At 50.6% G+C, this 16,519-nt stretch overlaps 1 protein-coding gene across 5 annotated transcripts in view; it reads left to right on the top strand.

Annotated features, from left to right (window-relative positions):
* Positions 1–16,519, top strand: part of LOC101003939 (NADPH--cytochrome P450 reductase) — a 79,186-nt gene that overhangs the window by 39,374 nt on the left and 23,293 nt on the right. For 4 of the 5 annotated variants that reach the window (XM_009202816.4, XM_003895855.5, XM_009202817.4 and 1 more), the window contains exon 2: positions 5,416–5,607. In XM_009202816.4, the coding sequence (XP_009201080.2) occupies positions 5,416–5,607 (192 nt within the window). Of the gene's footprint in view, positions 1–12; positions 34–5,415; positions 5,608–16,519 lie in introns of those variants that run through there. The other variant, XM_031664900.1, reaches the window with a different exon arrangement.

The following is a 16,519-nucleotide window of genomic DNA, read 5'->3' as shown; positions in this document are numbered from 1 at the left end:
TGAGAGAGAGATCCATGTCCTAAGTAGAGGGCGGTGAGCACAGCCCGCTGGGAAGCTGGGCCTATTTCTCGTTTTGCCCCTCGGGTGAGGTGCTTACCCCTTGTAGCCTCATCTGTAGCTCAGGGCCTTAGATAAAGTGATGGCTGAGTCCTTCCTGCCACACCTGTCTTCTCTCAGAAGTAGTTTGATATTTCAGAGTCAAAGCTGCTGGGAACATTCTCGTTCTGTGGAGCCTCCAGGCTGAGCGCTGGGAGTGCCCAGTGTGCTGGTCGGGGCTGGGGGCCACTCAGGGTCAAGCGCCAACCCTGTTGGCTGCGGGGAGTCAGTCACAGCCTCAAGGAGCAGCTCTTGTTCCTTTCTGTGGTGTCACGCGTTAGTTTCCTTAGCTTCGTGAGACTGTGTGGTCCTGACTCTGATCTCAGGGAAGAGGCTGAAAGAAGCTGGGAGTGCAGGTGTTAGAGACAGGCAGCGTGAAGAGGAGGGAATAGAGTCGGCCTCGCAGACTGTCCTGATGGAGTTGTAGTGTGGTTTTCAGATTGTAAAGGCATTCCATAGTCTGTAAGCCAAGCACTGCCAATCCAGGTACCCGAAAATCAGAAGGTTCTTGCCTTCTGATCACATGTTTGTTTATTCAACAAATCAACATAAATGCTCATATGCCAGTCTGTGAACTAAGCCAAGTCCCTGCCCTTGTAGGGCTGACCCTCTAGTCAGGGAGATAGCTAGTGGTGGGGTAATGTATAATATAATTTCAGGTAGGGATAAGCTCCGTTGAGGGGTCAGAGGGTAGGGATTGTGGCCAGGGGGCAGTTGTAGATTCTATTCTCAGGTGTAGTCTCTCTGAGATGGTGGGTGACATCTGAGCAGAAATTTAAATGAGGGAGTGAATTTTGCAAATAACGAGATGGCCATGTGCAAAGGCCCTGAAACAGAAGGAGACTGGTGTGACCTGCAAGATGTGAAGAAGGGGAGCGTAGTAAGAAATGTGGGTGGTAGGAGACCAGGCGCTGTGGCTCACACCTGTAATCCCAGCACTTTGGGAGGCCGAGGTGGGCGGGTCATGAGGTCAGGAGATCGAGACCATCCTGGCCAACACGGTGAAACCCCATCTCCACTGAAAAATAAAAAACATTAGCCAGGCGTGGTGGCGGGCGCCTGTAGTCCCAGCTACTCTGGAGGCTGAGGCAGGAGAATGGCGTGAACTCGGGAGGCGGAGCTTGCAGTGAGCCGAGATCACGCCACTGCACTCCAGCCTGGGAGACAGCGCAGACTCCGTCTCAAAAAAAAAAAAAAGAAGAAATGTGGGTGATGGGAGTGTGGCTTCCAACAGCCAGATCGTAATGGGCCTTATGAGCTATGTAAAGACTTCAGGGCTTTGTTGTTGTTTTTGAGATGGAGTCTCGCTGTGTCACCCAGGCTGGAGGAGTGGCATGATCGCGGCTCATTACAACCTCCACCTCCCAGGTTCAAGCGATTCTCCTGCCTCAGCCTCCCCAAGTAGCTGGGACTGCAGGCACATGCCACCACGCCTGGCTAATTTCTGTATTTTTAGTAGAGTTTCGCTATGTTGGCCAGGCTAGTCTTGAACACCTGACCTCGTGATCCACCCGCCTCGGCCTCCCAAAGTGCTGGGATTACAGGCATGAGCCACTGTACCCGGCCACTTTAGGTTTTTGTATGAAGTATAATGTGAAGACATTTCAGGGTTTTTGTTGTTGTTGTTGTTTTGAGGTGGAGTCTCACTCTGTTCCCCAGGCTGGAGTCTGGAGTGCAGTGGTGTGATCTCAGCTCACTGCAACCTCCGCTTCCCAGGTTCAAGTGATTCTCCAGCCTCAGCCACCTGAGTAGCTGGGATTACAGGTGCGCGCCACTGCATCTGGCTAATTTTTGTATTTTTAGTAGAGACAGGGTTTCACCATGTTGGCCAGGCTTGTCTCAAACTCCTGACCTCAGGTGATCTGCCTGCCTTGGCCTCCCAAAGTGCTAGGATTACAGGCATGAGCCACCGTGCCTGGCCCATCTCAGGGTTTTGATCTTTTTTTTTTTTTTTTTTTTTTTAGAGACAGAATCTCGCTCTGTCACCCAGGCTGGAGTGCTGTGGCGCGATCTTGGCTCACTGCAAGCTCCGCCTTCTGGGTTCACACCGTTCTCCAACCTCAGCCTCCCTCCTCTGTGTCTGGGACTACAGTCCCTCCTGTAGCTGGGACTACATGCGCCTGCCACCATGCCCGGCTAATTTTTTGTATTTTTTTTTTGTAAGTAGAGATGGGGTTTCAGCGTGTTAGCCAGGATGGTCTCAATCTCCTGACCTCGTGATCCACCCACCTCGGCCTCCCAAAGTGCTGGGGTTATAGGCGTGGGCCACTGTGCCTGGCCAACCTGACTTCCTTTGTAAAGCATCCCCCTGGCCGCTGTGTGGGGAATGGCACGTCCGTCAGGAGTCTCTTGCAGTGATTACGTGGGTGCAGATGTGCGTTAACCTCACTCCCAGCGTCATCGATTTATTAGTAGAAACTGCCATGAGTTATGCAGTCAGCTTGAGTCTGTGTCGAGAAGGACTTCACTTCATGGGCATTAGATCTCTTCTGGAAAATGAGGGGACCGGTCACTTGGGGAATTAGAAGGGAGGAGGGTGAGGGACAGGCAGCGCAACTTTCTTGGCTGCTGCCTTGTGATAGATAACAGCTAGACAGCTAGGGGAGTTCCTCTGTCACCATGGCACTCCCAACTGGTTCCAGTGAGGCCCTGAGTGTCTGCTGCCTCATGATTCTGCGGGACAAGTCCTTCCAGAATCTGTCAAAGCAGATCCTAAATGCCTCTCCGTCTGGTTCTATGAAAATGTGACAGGTGGCTCATAAGCTTGACAGAGATCCTGATATGACTAGCATTAAGCAAATATTAAATGTGTTAATAAGATTAAATATAAATGGTTTTCTCTGGGGACAACAGAATTCACTTTGTCCTTTAATGTCGTATCAAAAAACCTGGCCAGGTGCGGTGGCTGATGCTTGTCATCCCAGCACTTTGGGAGGCCGAGGCAGGCGGATCACGAGGTCAGGAGTTTGAGACCAGCCTGACCAACATGGTGAAACTCTGTCTTTGCTAAAAATACAAAAATTAGCTGGGTGCAGTGGCGTGTGCCTGTAGTCCCAGCTGCTCAGGAGGCTGAGGCAGGAGAATCACTTGAACCCGGGAGGTGGAGGTTGCAGTAAGCCGAGATCGCATCACTGCACTCCAGCCTGGGTGACAGAGCGAGGCTCCGTTCCCCCACCCCCGCCAAAAAAAAAAGTCATATCAAAAAAGCCAAATTGAGGCCAGGCACAGTGGCTCACGCCTGTAATCCCAGCAGTTTGGGAGGCCGAGGTGGGTGGATGACCTGAGGTCAGGAGTTCGAGACCAGCCTGGCTGACATAGTGAAACCCCGTCTCTACTAAAAATACAAAATCAGCCAGGAGTGTTGGCGGGCACCTGTAGTCCCAGGTACTCTGGAGGCTGAGGCAAGAGAATCGCTTGAACCCGGGAGGTGGAGGTTGCCGTGAGTTGAGATGGCGCCATTGCACTCCAGCCAGGGCGACAGAGAGAGACTGTATCCCAAAAATAAAAAATAAAAAAGAAAGAAAAAAGCTAAATTGAGACGAGCTCAAACCATTGGAAAAGCATCTCAGATTAGTGAGAAAGCAAAGACCCAAGCTCACGGGCCTGTCCTCAATGGCCTGTTCCCAGCAGGTTGTGTAGGGGTAGACTGATGCCCACAACCCTCAGATGCCCTAGGTTCGCAGACCAGCCCTGTGGTTTCCTGGTGACAGTGACAGCCATTGGCAGTCAGCTAGAACATGGTCTTTCATTGCCTAATTGCTGACACATGACTCAGGCTTTCCTGATTGAGTCTGGGTGCTCTGCTTGTGGTGAAAGAAACCCAGTCGGTCATCTCCGTGATTGCAAAATGGAATGATGTGAACTTCAGGGCTGAACCCAGCCTCCTCGGTAAGCAGCCGAAGCTGCTGTTTCAGGGACTCTCACTTGGACCTTTGTTGACTCATGTCAGATCTGCCTATCAGGTGTCGGTGGTGGAAGGACCAGTTGAGCATCTTTCGAGGGAACTAGGCTGGTGACATGGGGGTTCCCCAAGACCGCCTCTGATTCAGTGATTCACCAGGACTCACGGAACTCAGGAAAGCTTTTTGCCTACGATGACAGTTTATTACAGCAAAATGATGCAAATTAAAATCAGGAAAGGTCAAGGGCACATAAGGCAGAGTCCAGGAGAGGCCAGGCGTGAGTGTCCAGGTGGTCACACACGAGTTTCCATCATTGCTGGTCACACTTAATTCTCCCAGCAACGATGTGTGAGAGCACCTGTGAAGAACTGACAACCTACGGAAGGTCACCCAAGCCAAGGTTTCCGGGGTTTTTATTGGTGGGTCAGTTGTGTAGGCGTGGAGCGTCTGGGTCCGAAGGCTTACTTATTCCATCTCCAGTACCCACAGACATCGGACCGATACAGCGCGATTCGAAACCCCAGGCACAGGGCCTCATGCCTGTAATCCCAGTGCTTTGGGAGGCCGAACCAGGGGAACCACTTGAGCCCAGGAGTTTGAGATATAGCAAGCCCCTGTCAGTAGGAAAAAAATTTAAAAATGAATGCAGTGGCGCACCCCAGTAATCATAGAAGTTCTACTTGGAAGGCTGAGAGGATCACTTGAGCCCAGGAGTTTGAGGCTACAGTGAGCTGTGGTTGCACCACTGCACTCCAGCCTGGGTGACAGAGCAAGACTCTGTCTCTTAAAAAAGACAAACAAAAAAAGACACCCAGGCATAGGAAAGCCGGCATTCACCAGACATCTCATTGTTAACAGGAACTGTCTTCATAGCCCAAGGTCTTAGGAACACAGAGACACTCTTGCCAGGCAGGATAGTCCAAGGCTCGTGAATATCAGGAACCACTCAAGGGCCAGGCCTGGAGACTTTTGGAGCACGCAGGATTTAGGGCAACCCCAGCCAGCCACACAGTTGGGGAAAGGGTTTGCTGCAAAGTGGTCCTGTCTCGCATGGACTCCCTCCTGCCACCGTGCAGTGTCCTTGTGGGACTGGAGGAAGTTCCAGCACACTGAGTCAGTGGCTATCATTCTGTCTGTCTACTGGGGACTCAGTCCCAGCGGCAGCCTTAGCTTGCACCCCAGGACCACGCTGGGCTGGTGCTGACACCACTGGGGGCCGTCTGTTGTGTCAGCCTCAGTCCAAGGCTGTGGCTGTCTTGGCAGGAACCTGGCTTAGTGAGCCGCTCCTCCTACCCAGTGCAGTGACCATTTTCTGCAGCCCCAGGGGCATGAGGCCCAGCATTCAGGTGGGCACCCCAGCCAGCCTCAGGCATCCTGCTCCCCTGTGCTGACGTCTGCTGTTTCTGTCTCCTAACAGTTTCATGATCAACATGGGGGACTCCCACGTGGACACCAGCTCCACCGTGTCCGAGGCGGTGGCCGAAGAAGTATCTCTTTTCAGCATGACGGACGTGATTCTGTTTTCAGTCATCGTGGGCCTCCTAACCTACTGGTTCCTCTTTAGAAAGAAAAAAGAAGAAGTCCCTGAGTTCACCAAAATTCAGACATTGTAAGTGCCACCTCTCAGCCTCCTCTCTCTGTCCCTCTTCTGTCACCATTCCGAGCAGTGTCCTGCCCACGGGCCTCAGGCTGAAAGAAGCAAGGTTCCTTGTAGCATTTTGGGGCGACTCTTGGGTTTTGCCTTCTTGCTAGATTGTGCTTCAGCTCTCCCTTAATCATCTCCTATGTGGGGTTTATATAAGGCCCTTTTCTATCTGCTGTTTATTTGACCTTCAGAGGAAGCATTCCGAAAATGATACCAGTTTTCAGATTAAGAACCTGGGGCTCAAGGGTGTTAACGGGCCTGCCAAGGTCATGAGCCAGCAATAGCAGCGCTAGAGCTGGAACCCTTTTTTCCCTTTTATTTATTTATTTGGAGACATGGTCTCACTGTATTGCCCAGTGCAATGGCAGTGGCATGATCAAGGTTCACTACAATCTCCACCTCCCAGGCTCAGGCAATCTTCCCACCTCAGCCCCCCAAGTAGCGGGGACTAAAGGTGTGCATCACTGTGCCCAGCTAATTTTTTTTTCTTTTTTATTTTTTGAGGCGGAGTCTTGTTCTGTCATCCAGTCTGGAGTTCAGTGGTGTGATCTCAGCTCACTGCAACCTCTGCCTCCCCGGGTTCAAGTGATTCTCTTGCCTCAGCCGCCTGAGTAACTGGGATTACAGGTGTGAGCCGCCACGCCCAGTCAAGTTTTATATATTTTTTTATAGAGACAGGGATTCACCGTGTTGCCCAGGCTGGTCTCGAACTCCTGGACTCAAGCGATCCGCACACCTCGGTCTCCCAAAGTGTCGGGATTACAGGCATGAGCCACAGTACCCAACCTAGAATTGACATTTTAAAGTCTTTTAAGGCTATAGCCACCTGGAACGCGGTGTGCTAATGAGCACAAAATCTCTGGACAGGCCTTATTTTGTTGCTCTTTTAAACTTTTCATGAAGCTTCCTTTTAAGAATAAGTGAAAAAGATGGATTCGTTAAAAGAAAAACGTTAAGGAAATAATAGTACAGATGGTATGTCGATAGGAAAAAATGATACCGAAGGTCTGCCTAAGTGACTGCATCCCTGTGTCTCCAACATTGATTTCCATAAGCCACACGGAAAAGTCATTCTCCAGACTTTAGGGTCCTGCAGCCACAATCACTTCCTGTGGTTACGCTTGGCTGTGTTTAACACCAGTCTCAGACTGCAGAGGCCTGTGGCCAGGTTTGAGTGGGGACCTGCCAGGTCAGGTCTGGGCTGAGGGAACTCCAGGGGCACGGGCCTGCTGCATTCAGGGACTCCCTGGATTTGGCAAGGGGCAGGTCTTCAGGCGCAGGATTGGAAGCCATTCTCAGACCAGAACCCCTTTCATTCTGTCTGTCTGCAGGGGACCCAGTCCCAGCTGCAGCCTTAGCTTGCACCCCAGGACCATCCCGGGCTGGTGCTGACACCAGTGGGGTCTGTCTGTCATGTCAGCTCCAGTCCAAGGCTGTGACTGTCTTGGGAGGAACAAGCCACATGGAAAAGTCATTCTCCAAGGCTGGGCATGGTGAAGCATGCAGCTCACATCAAATCCCAATTCCCTATTCCAAGCTGGGTGTCAGCCCTTCCCGCCAGAATACTTACAGCCTTCACACAGTAAAGCAGATATTCACGCAACACAATTCTTATACCATGGACAGGGAATTAGTTTTACATCTTTAAAAACTGGGTTCAGGGCCAGGCTCAGTGGCTCACGTCTGTAATTCCAGCACATTGGGAGGCCGAGGTGGGAGAAATCACCTGAGGTCAGGAGTTCGAGACCAGCCTGGCCAACATGGCGAAACCCCATCTCTACCAAAAATACAAAAACTAGCTGGGCGTGGTGGTGCACACCTGTAATTCCAGCTACTAGGGAAGCTGAGGCAGGAGAATCGCTTGAACCCAGGAGGCAGAGGTTGCAGTGAGCAAAGAATGCACCACTGCACTCCAGCCTGGGAGACAGAGTCCATCTCAAAAAACAAACAACAGCAATAAAAAAACTGAGTTCAATCTTATCTCCATCATTGACTTACTGAGCAAATACTTCCTAAGGTCCTACCTGCGTGTCGCAGACACTATCTTAAGGCGTGTGGCCGCAGCTGTGAAGAAAATACATGAATGCTGTCTTCATCAAGCTTACACTCTAGTGGTGGGTGAACCCTTGGCAAGACCTTACCCTCATTCTGCCTCGGTTTCCTCATCTGCCCAATGGAGGCAGTAGTCCCAGTCTCGTGGGGCTTTTGTCTTAAATGAGGAAGAGTTTGTAAACTCACCTAGCACTGTCCCTGAGGGATAGGAGCTGTGTAGTGTTTGCATTGATTGTATTTTATGCCAGGCACTATGACGGGCACGATAAGGACCACAGAGTTGGCATTTACGTTAAGGAAGCTGGAAAATGAGGGTGTTGCAACATACTTTTTTTTTTTGAGACGGACTTTTGCTGTTGTCACCCAGGCTGGAGTGCAGTGGCTCAGTCTCGGCTCACTGCAACCTCCACCTCCTGGGTTCTCGTGCCTCAGTCTCCCGAGTACCTGGGACTACAGGCACAAGCCACCACGCCCGGCTAATTTTTGTATTTTTAGTAGAGATGGGGTTCACCATGTTGGCCAGGCTGGTCTCAAACTGCCAACCTCAGGTGAGCCGCCTGCCTCTGCCTCCCAAAGTGCTGGGATTATAGGCGTGAGCTACCGCGCCTGGCCACAACATACTTTTTAGAAATGCCTTGTGAACTGCTTTATCCTACATTGTCTAATCAGGGCCTCCTTGCAACAGCGCCGTGCGTTAGGCAGCTGGGTTGCCTCGTTTCTGCTCTCAGAGGGGTTATGGGACGTGCCCGGGCCAGATGCCTGGGAGGTTGCAGGGCCAGGCTGGAGAGACAGGCTTTGCCAGCCCTAAGAGAGAAGGAATTCCCTCTGGTGTGGGGATTGGACTGTGCCCTGCAGGAGGGGTGTTGGGCAGGTTCTTAAAGGTAGAGCCACACCCTGATGCTGAAAGGACTTTAGAGCAGAGGGCCTGAGATAGGAAGGGCAGATCAGCTGGAATCCAGCCCATCTTGTCCAGGGCTGGTACACGGTGCATTCCTGGTGTGGAATAGTACTTTCGATTAAAAAAAAAAAAAAAGAAAAACATAGTACTCAAGATAAAGAGACCAGGGTCCAGGACCCAGCTCCTGAACTGGCCCTCGTTCCCTTATCTGTAAAATGGAAGTTCTGCGCCCCCACCCTGAGTGAGGACATGGGTGGGCCCTGGGAGCCTGCGGAGCTGCCACCAAGGGAGGCAACATTCCTCTCATAGCTCATCTGTTCTCACATCACCTCCCTGGCCTTATAAGATGAACTTGAAGTAAAACCCATAGACTGTGGGAGCTGTGGGGTCCCAGAGCACTTGTATTTTGTTGATTCTCACTGTTTCTCTTCACCAGGATGCTGAAACTCCGTTCCCTCCACCTCATCATGATCTTCTAACCTTATGTGTGTGGAGGTCTGAAGTTTCCAGAGTCTTTTCTCTTCCCTCATTAAATCACACTGGATACCTGCTGTGGCCAGGGCTTTTACCTGTACACTGTACAAGAGAAATATTTCTAGTACCATGGCTAAATTGTGGACCCTGAAGTTGGGTGACTGAGGTTGAGTCCTGACTCTCCCACATTAGCCATCTGACATTGGCCAGGTGACTTCATCTTTCCAAGTCTGTGTCCCCAACTGTAAGCTGGAGGTAGTGATAGTACTTACCTCATAAGGCTGTGAAAACGGAGTTAATCAATCATAGAGCTCTTTGTTCAGTTCCTGGTGCGTAGTAGGCTCTCAGATGTTATCGATTGTTACTATTTATTTTTATTTTTTTGAGGCAGGGTCTCAATCTGTCGTTCAGGCTGGAATACACTGGCATGATCTCGGCTCACTGCAACCTCCACCTCCCAGGCTCAAGAGATCCTCCCACTTTGGCCTCCCAAGCAGCTGGGACTACAGGCGTGCACCACCACGCTTGGCTAATTTTTGTAATTTTTGTACAAATGGGCATCTGACCATGTTGCCCAGGCTGGTCTGCAACTCCCAGGCTCAAGCAGTCTGCCTACCTCAGCCTCCCAAAGTGTTGGGATTACAGGTATGAGCCACCGTGCCTGGCTGTGTGTTATTATTTTTAACCTTTTTATTAATATCATCTCTAATCTTACAAGAGCCCTTCCATGAAGTCATTAACAGCCCATTTGCGGATGAAGAAACCGAAGTGCCAGGGATTACGGAGTTTGCCCAAGGCCACCTAACTTCTAAGTCACGGCGGAGTTGGCTTTTGAATGAAGTCGGCAAGCTCCACAAGCCATGTTTTCTCTACTTTGCCATGCTGCTCCTAATTTAGTGTTAATAGGCCTCCTAAGATAGTGTTAGTCTCCTAAGATAGTGTTAATAGGCCTGGCATGGTGGCTTACGCCTGTAATCCCAGTGCTTTGGGAGGCTGAGGCACAAAGATCGCTTGAGCCAGGAGTTCAAGACCAGCCTGAGCAACATAGGGAGACCCCATCTCTACAATAAACAATAAAAAGGATAGTGTTGGTTTGTTAATTACCCATAAGGAGAGTATTCCTTATCTGAAGTGCTTGTGGCCAGAAGTGTTTCAGAGTTTGGACTTTGGAATGTTTGCATTATGCTCACCAGCTGAGCATTTCTCATTTGAAAATCTGAAATGCTCCAAAGATTCTTCCCTTTGAGGATCATGTTGATGCTCAAAAAGTTTCAGATTTCAGACTTTTAGATTAGGGACATTCAGCCTGTAGATGTTATTTTACAAAGCAGGAAGTTGGATGTAGTGGTTCACGCTTGTGATCCCAGCTCTTTGGGAGGTCAAGGCAGGAGGATTGCTTAAGCCCAGGAGTTCGAGACCAGCCTGGGCAACATAGCAAGACCCTGTCTCTATAAAAAATATGAGAAAACTTAGGCTCAGGAAGGTCACCTAACTGATACAGCCAGGCCTCAAGCCTAGACCTCCTACCCTAAATCCCACATCAGTGTCCCTGGCTACCTGTATTTCAGTGAGCACAGGTGATTTATAGCAACAGAACTGTGGGGAGTGATAGGGCTTAGCATGGGGAAAGTATGTGGTCCAGGGCTGTATCAGGAATTTTCACCATGATTTCTGGTGGCTTCTAGAATTGGCATTTATTTATTTTGTTTTAGAGACAGGGTCTCACCCCATCACCCAGGCTGGAGTGCAGTGGCGTGATAATCAGTTCACTGCAACCTCAGCCTCCGGGGCTCAAGCAATTCTCTTGCTTCAGCCTCCCAGGTTGCTGGGATTACAAGCACCCACCACGATGCCCGGCTAATTTTTGTATTTTTAGTAGAGATGGAGTTTCACCACGTTGGCCAGGCTAGTCTCAAACTCCTGACCCCAAGTGATCTGTCCACCTGGGCCTCCCAAAGTGCTGGGATTACAGGTATGAGCCACCGTACCGGGCCAAACACATTTAAAAAAAAAAAACACTTGGTGGGATTTTTGTTGGAATCGGATTGAATCTGTAGATTAATATAGGAAGAGTTGACATCCTATAATATTGAGCCTTCTATTCCATGAACATTGTTTTATCCCTCCCGGGAGGTCTTTTGGACTGTTTGTAACAGCAATTAACAACTTGTTAGAGAGGAGTGGTGATGAGCAACAAGTTCTTTTTCATAATAATAGTAGTAGTAATGATAATAAATGGCTCTTTCTGCCAGGTGTGATGGCTTACTCCTGGAATCCCCACACTTTAGGAGGCGGAGGCAGGTGGATTGCTTTGAGCCCAGGAGTTCCAAGATCAGCCCAGCAACATGGCGAAACCCTGTCTCTATGAAAAAAATACAAAAATTAGCCAGGCATAGCCAGGCGTGGTGGCTCATGCCTGTAATCCCAGCACTTTGGGAGGCCGAGGTGGGCGGGTCACGAGGTCAGCAGATCGAGACCATCCTGGCTAACCCGGTGAAACCCCGTCTCTACTAAAAAATACAAAAAATTAGCCGGGCATGGTGGCGGGTGCCTGCAATCCCAGCTACTTGGGAGGCTGAGGCAGGAGAATGGCGTGAACCCGGGAGGCGGAGCTTGCAGTGAGCTGAGATGCCACTGCACTCCAGCCTGGGCAACAGGGCGAGACTCTGTCTCAGGAAAAAAAAAAAAAAAAAGCCAGGCATGGTAGCATACTCCTGTAGTCCCAGCTACTCAGGAGGCTGAGGTGGGAGGATCACCTGAGCCTGGGATGCCAAGGCTGCAGAGTGCTGAGGTCACACCACTGCACTCCAGCCTGGGCAACACAGCAAGACCCCATCTCAGTAATAATAATAGTGATGATGATGAATGACTCTTTCATGTCCCCTCCCACTTACTCAGGTTGCATCTCTGAACAGAGCATTTCACACTGGGGCAGCTCATGCCCTAAGGGAGCCCTAGGGAATGCTCAGCCTCCTGAATAGCTGGGAGGACAGGCACATGCCACTGTGCCCGGCTAATTTTTTTTTTTTTTTTGAGACAGAGTCTCACTCGGGCTGGAGTGCAGTGGCACAATCTCAACTCACTGCAAGCCCCGCCTCCCGGGTTCACGCCATTCTCCTGCCTCAGCCTCCCAGGTAGCTGGGACTACAGACGCCCGCCACCACACGCGGCTAATTTTTTGTATTTTTAGTAGAGATGGGGTTTCACCATGTTAGCCAGGGTGGTCTCGATTTCCTGACCTCATGATCCGCCCACCTCGGCGTCCCATAGTGCTGGGATCACAGGCGTGAGCCACCGCTCCCGGCCTAATTTTTTTTTTTTTAAAGACAGGGTCTCGCTCTGTTGCCTAGGCTGGGTCTTAACCTCCTGGCCTCAAGCAGTCTCCCTGCCTCAGCCTCACAAAGTTCTGAGATCACTCACTGGGTAGGATCCAAAGTCCCACAGGATCCAGGGCTCCTGTGGGCCCAGCAGCTTTGCTCACCCGTGTGGAGCAACACCGCATGGCGTGCCCTCTTGGTGATGGAATTTGTATTTTTGCCTCCTATGGCGCAGAGAGCGTCCCATTTCTGTCTGGGTCCCTAGCTTACTGCAGGGCCGCCTGTCGGAGGGAAGCTCCTCAGAGAATGGCCGTTGAATTAACCAAGGCTAAATCTGTATGTGTGACTGACTCTAGGGAAACCCGTGGCCTCCAGGCTGGGGTTGGCTTACACAGTATTTTTTTTAAATATATTTTAATTAGAACATTTAAAGGTGTGGCAATGTCAGGCCTGGCGTGGTGGCTCATGTCTGTAATCCCAGCAGTTTGGGAGGCCGAGGCAGGTGGATCACATGAGGCCAGGAGTTCGAGACCAGCCTGGCCAACATGGCAAAACCCTGTCTCTACAAAAAATACAAAAATTAGCTGGGCATGGTGGCGCGTGCCTGTAATCCCAGCTACTCAGGAGGCTGAGGCAGGGTACTCACTTGAATCCAGGAGGTGGAGGTTGTGGTAAGCTGAGATCATGCTGCTGCACTCCAGCCTGGGCAACAGAGTGAGACCAAAAAAAAAAAAACAAAACAGGCAATATCAAATGAAAACTCAGGCTTATAGCTTCCTTTAAAAAAAAAAAAAAAAAAAAAATCAGAGGATCTGATCATACTGGACCCACGGTGATGCCCACCAGGTGTGGGGCAGCTGAGCAGCAGCCGTGTTCTGCACGAGGCCTGTGCGCTGCGTTCACCCTGACCCTCCTGCCAGCTCAGGCTGCTGTGCTCATGTTGCCTCCACTGGCCCTGAGAAGCTCTGCAGCACCCCCTGCACCTTTGCTTTGCTCCTGGAACGCGAGAGTGCTTTGAAGAAAAATAAACCTTCTTATGGAACATTTCAGACACCAGAGTGTAGGTCACAGGAGCGTGGACCCCATATGCCTCCAGCCCCCAGTTTTCATAACTGCCCACTCCTTGCCAGTCTTGTTTCTTTCCGTTGCCCCCTCTGCCGCACCTGTCCTGGATTATTTTAATGCAATCCCCAAATGTCATATTTCATCAGGAAATATTTCAGTCCTCTAAAATTCAAGGACTCGCGGGGCATGGCAGCTCACGCCTATAATCCCAGCACTTTGGGAGGCCGAGGCAGGAGAATCACTTGAAGCCAAGTGTTCGAGATCAGCCTGGACAACATAGCAAGACCCCATCTTTACCAAAAAAATACAAATATTAGCCAAGTGTGGTGGCTTATGCCTGTGGTTCCAGTTACTCAGAAGGCTGAGGTGGGAGGATCACTTGAGCCCAGGAGGTTGAGGCTGCAGTGAGCCATGATTGTGCCACTGCACTCCAGCCTGGATGGCAGAGCGAGACCCTGTCTCAAAAAAAAAAGTAAACTTTAAGGATTCTCCTTTCTGAACATAACACAGTGCCATCTTCACACCTTGCAAGTCAACAGTAATTCTTCAGCATCGTTACATACCCAGACAACATTTATTCATAGTTCCCTGATTGACTGATCAATGTTTGATTTTAATAGTTTTTGTTTGTTTAATTCAGGATCTAAACAAGACCTATACCCCGCAGTTGATTAATAAATTTTTCTTTTGGGAGAGGTCAGGTATATTACGGTATAATTTACATACAGTAAGATGTCCCCCTCCCCACCTTTTTTTGAGACAGGGTCTTGCTCTGTCACCTAGGCTGGAGTGCAGGGGTGTGATCAGGGCTCACTACAGCCTCTGCCTCCCAGGCTCAAGGGGATCGTCCCATCTCAGCCCCCTGAGTAGGTGGGGCTACAGGCATGTGCCACCACACTTGGCTAATTTTTCTTTTTAATTTTAGTAGAGACAAGGTCTCACTACGTTGCCCAGGCTGGTCTTGAACGTCTGAGTTCAAGCAATCCTCTTGCCTCAGCCTCCCAAAGTGCTAGGATTAGGATTACAGGCATGAGCCACTGCGCTGGGCCAAAATTTTCCTTTTTAAGTGCACAATTTTGTGAGTCTTGACAGATGTATGTGATTCTATAATAAGTGTCACATTCGAGATCTAGAACATTTCATCACTCCAAAACGTTCCTGTCCTACCTCTTTGCAATCATTCTCCTCCACCTGGTAATCAGCCTCTGGCAACTGCCAATCTTATTTCTGTCTCTGTAGCTTCACCTTTTCCAAAGCATCACGTAAATGGAATGATAGCGCCACAGGCTGCTGTGCCAGAGGTTTCTCCTTAGCGACACGTCAGATCCCTTTCCATTCCTAAGCTTCTCTTCCATCCCGTTTCTTCTTTGAAACATTTGTATCACTGTTTCCCACAATCTGGATTTTCCTAATGACGTCCCCCTGGAGATTGCTTTTGAAAAGCCACAAAAGATCTCGTTTTCCTGAGTGACCTTCCTTTTGGGGCCTGCTCTTGACAGAAAGCCCGGGAGAGCTGGGGGTCAGGGCTGCCAGCATCACATGTGTCTATTTTTCATCTCCTGAGTGCCGGCAGGTGGGACGTGGATCCAGGGGTCTTGTCACATCCAGTTCAGGGTCACTTTCTCTGTAGTGAGGTCCTTGGCTCCACCGAGCATGAAAAGAGAAACACAAATGAGACTGACAAAGAGGAAAGCATGAGGGGAAGCCTGTGGCCTCGAGAGTAGACGGTGCAGGGGGCCCGCTGCCTCCCGCTGCTGTGGGAACGGCCAGGACATGGGTCAGGATATTTCCGCCACTTCTGCAAGCACAGCTCTGGGTTTTCTGCTGCCACCTGACCTCCAAAGGGGCCTCACCTCCTCTCCTTCCTTTCATGGTCCCTGATGCGACAGGGGTGGTTTCTGTCACTCTGACAAATGCTTGAAACTCCAGACACGGGCTGTCAGGAACTGCCTTGCAGAGCGCATGGCGTCTGACCTCCTGACTTCACTGGGCCCTGTCTGGGTGCAGGAGGGGGAGCTGTGGATGGCACGGTGGGACACATGCTCTACCGGCCTGGGGGTAGTGGGAATGCAGAGGAGGGGCACCCGCCACTGGGGGTGTGTCAGGGATGAGATGCCCCCACAGGAGCCTGGGAGGCCAAGTAGGAGGCTGGGGGAGAGCTGCCTGTGCAGAGGCTGGGAGGCGAGGACACACACGGCTGCTCTGAGGGAGCCACGTGCTGGTGGAGCCCAGGCACAGGTCACCAAGGGAGTTGGGTCGTGGGGGGTCAGAGGTCATAAAAGGTGTTAGGGTCACCAAGGAAGTCGGGTCACAGAGGGAGCAGACACAGGAGAGCATCTTAGAGGGCCTTGGGACCTTCCAAGGTGTATGGATTTTTTCCCCAGCTTTATTGAGGTATAAATGACAAAAATTATATGTATTTTTCAGAGCATCTAAGTTTTTTTCTTTTTGTTTGTTTGTTTTTTTTTTTTGTTTTTTTTTTTTTTGAGATGGATTCTTACTCTGTGGCCCAGGCTGGAGTGCAGTGGCGCAGTCTTGGCTCACTGCAACCTCTGCCTCCCGGGTCCAAGTGATTCTCCTGCCCCAGCTTCCCGAGTAGCTGGGAGTACAGGTGCCTGCCACCATGCCCAGCTGATTTTTGTATTTTGAGTAGAGATGGGGTTTCACCATGTTGACCAGGCTGGTCTCGAACTCCTGATCTCAAGTGATCCACCCACCTCAGCCTCCCAAAGTGTTGGGATTACAGGCATGAGCACCGCTCCCAGCCTAAGCATTTTTTTCTTTTTTTTCTCTTTGAGATGAAGTCTCGCTTATGTCCCCCAGGCTGGAGTGCAATGGCACAATCTCGGCTCACTGCAACCTCTGCCTCCCGGGTTCAAGCAATTCCCCTGCCTCAGCCTCCTGAGTAGCTGGGATTACAGGTGCCTGCCACCACACCCGGCTAATTTTTATATTTTTAGTAGAGACGAGGTTTCACCATGTTGGCCAGGCTGATCTTGAACTCCTGACCTCAGGTGACCCACCTGCCTCAGCCTCCCAAAGTGCTGAGATTACAGGCGTGAGCCACCGC

This window comes from Papio anubis, chromosome 4 (assembly GCF_008728515.1).
Source record: "Papio anubis isolate 15944 chromosome 4, Panubis1.0, whole genome shotgun sequence".
NCBI lineage: Eukaryota > Metazoa > Chordata > Mammalia > Primates > Cercopithecidae > Papio > Papio anubis.
Note: the sequence above shows the minus strand (reverse complement) of the source record. Positions and strands in the feature narration are given on the sequence as shown.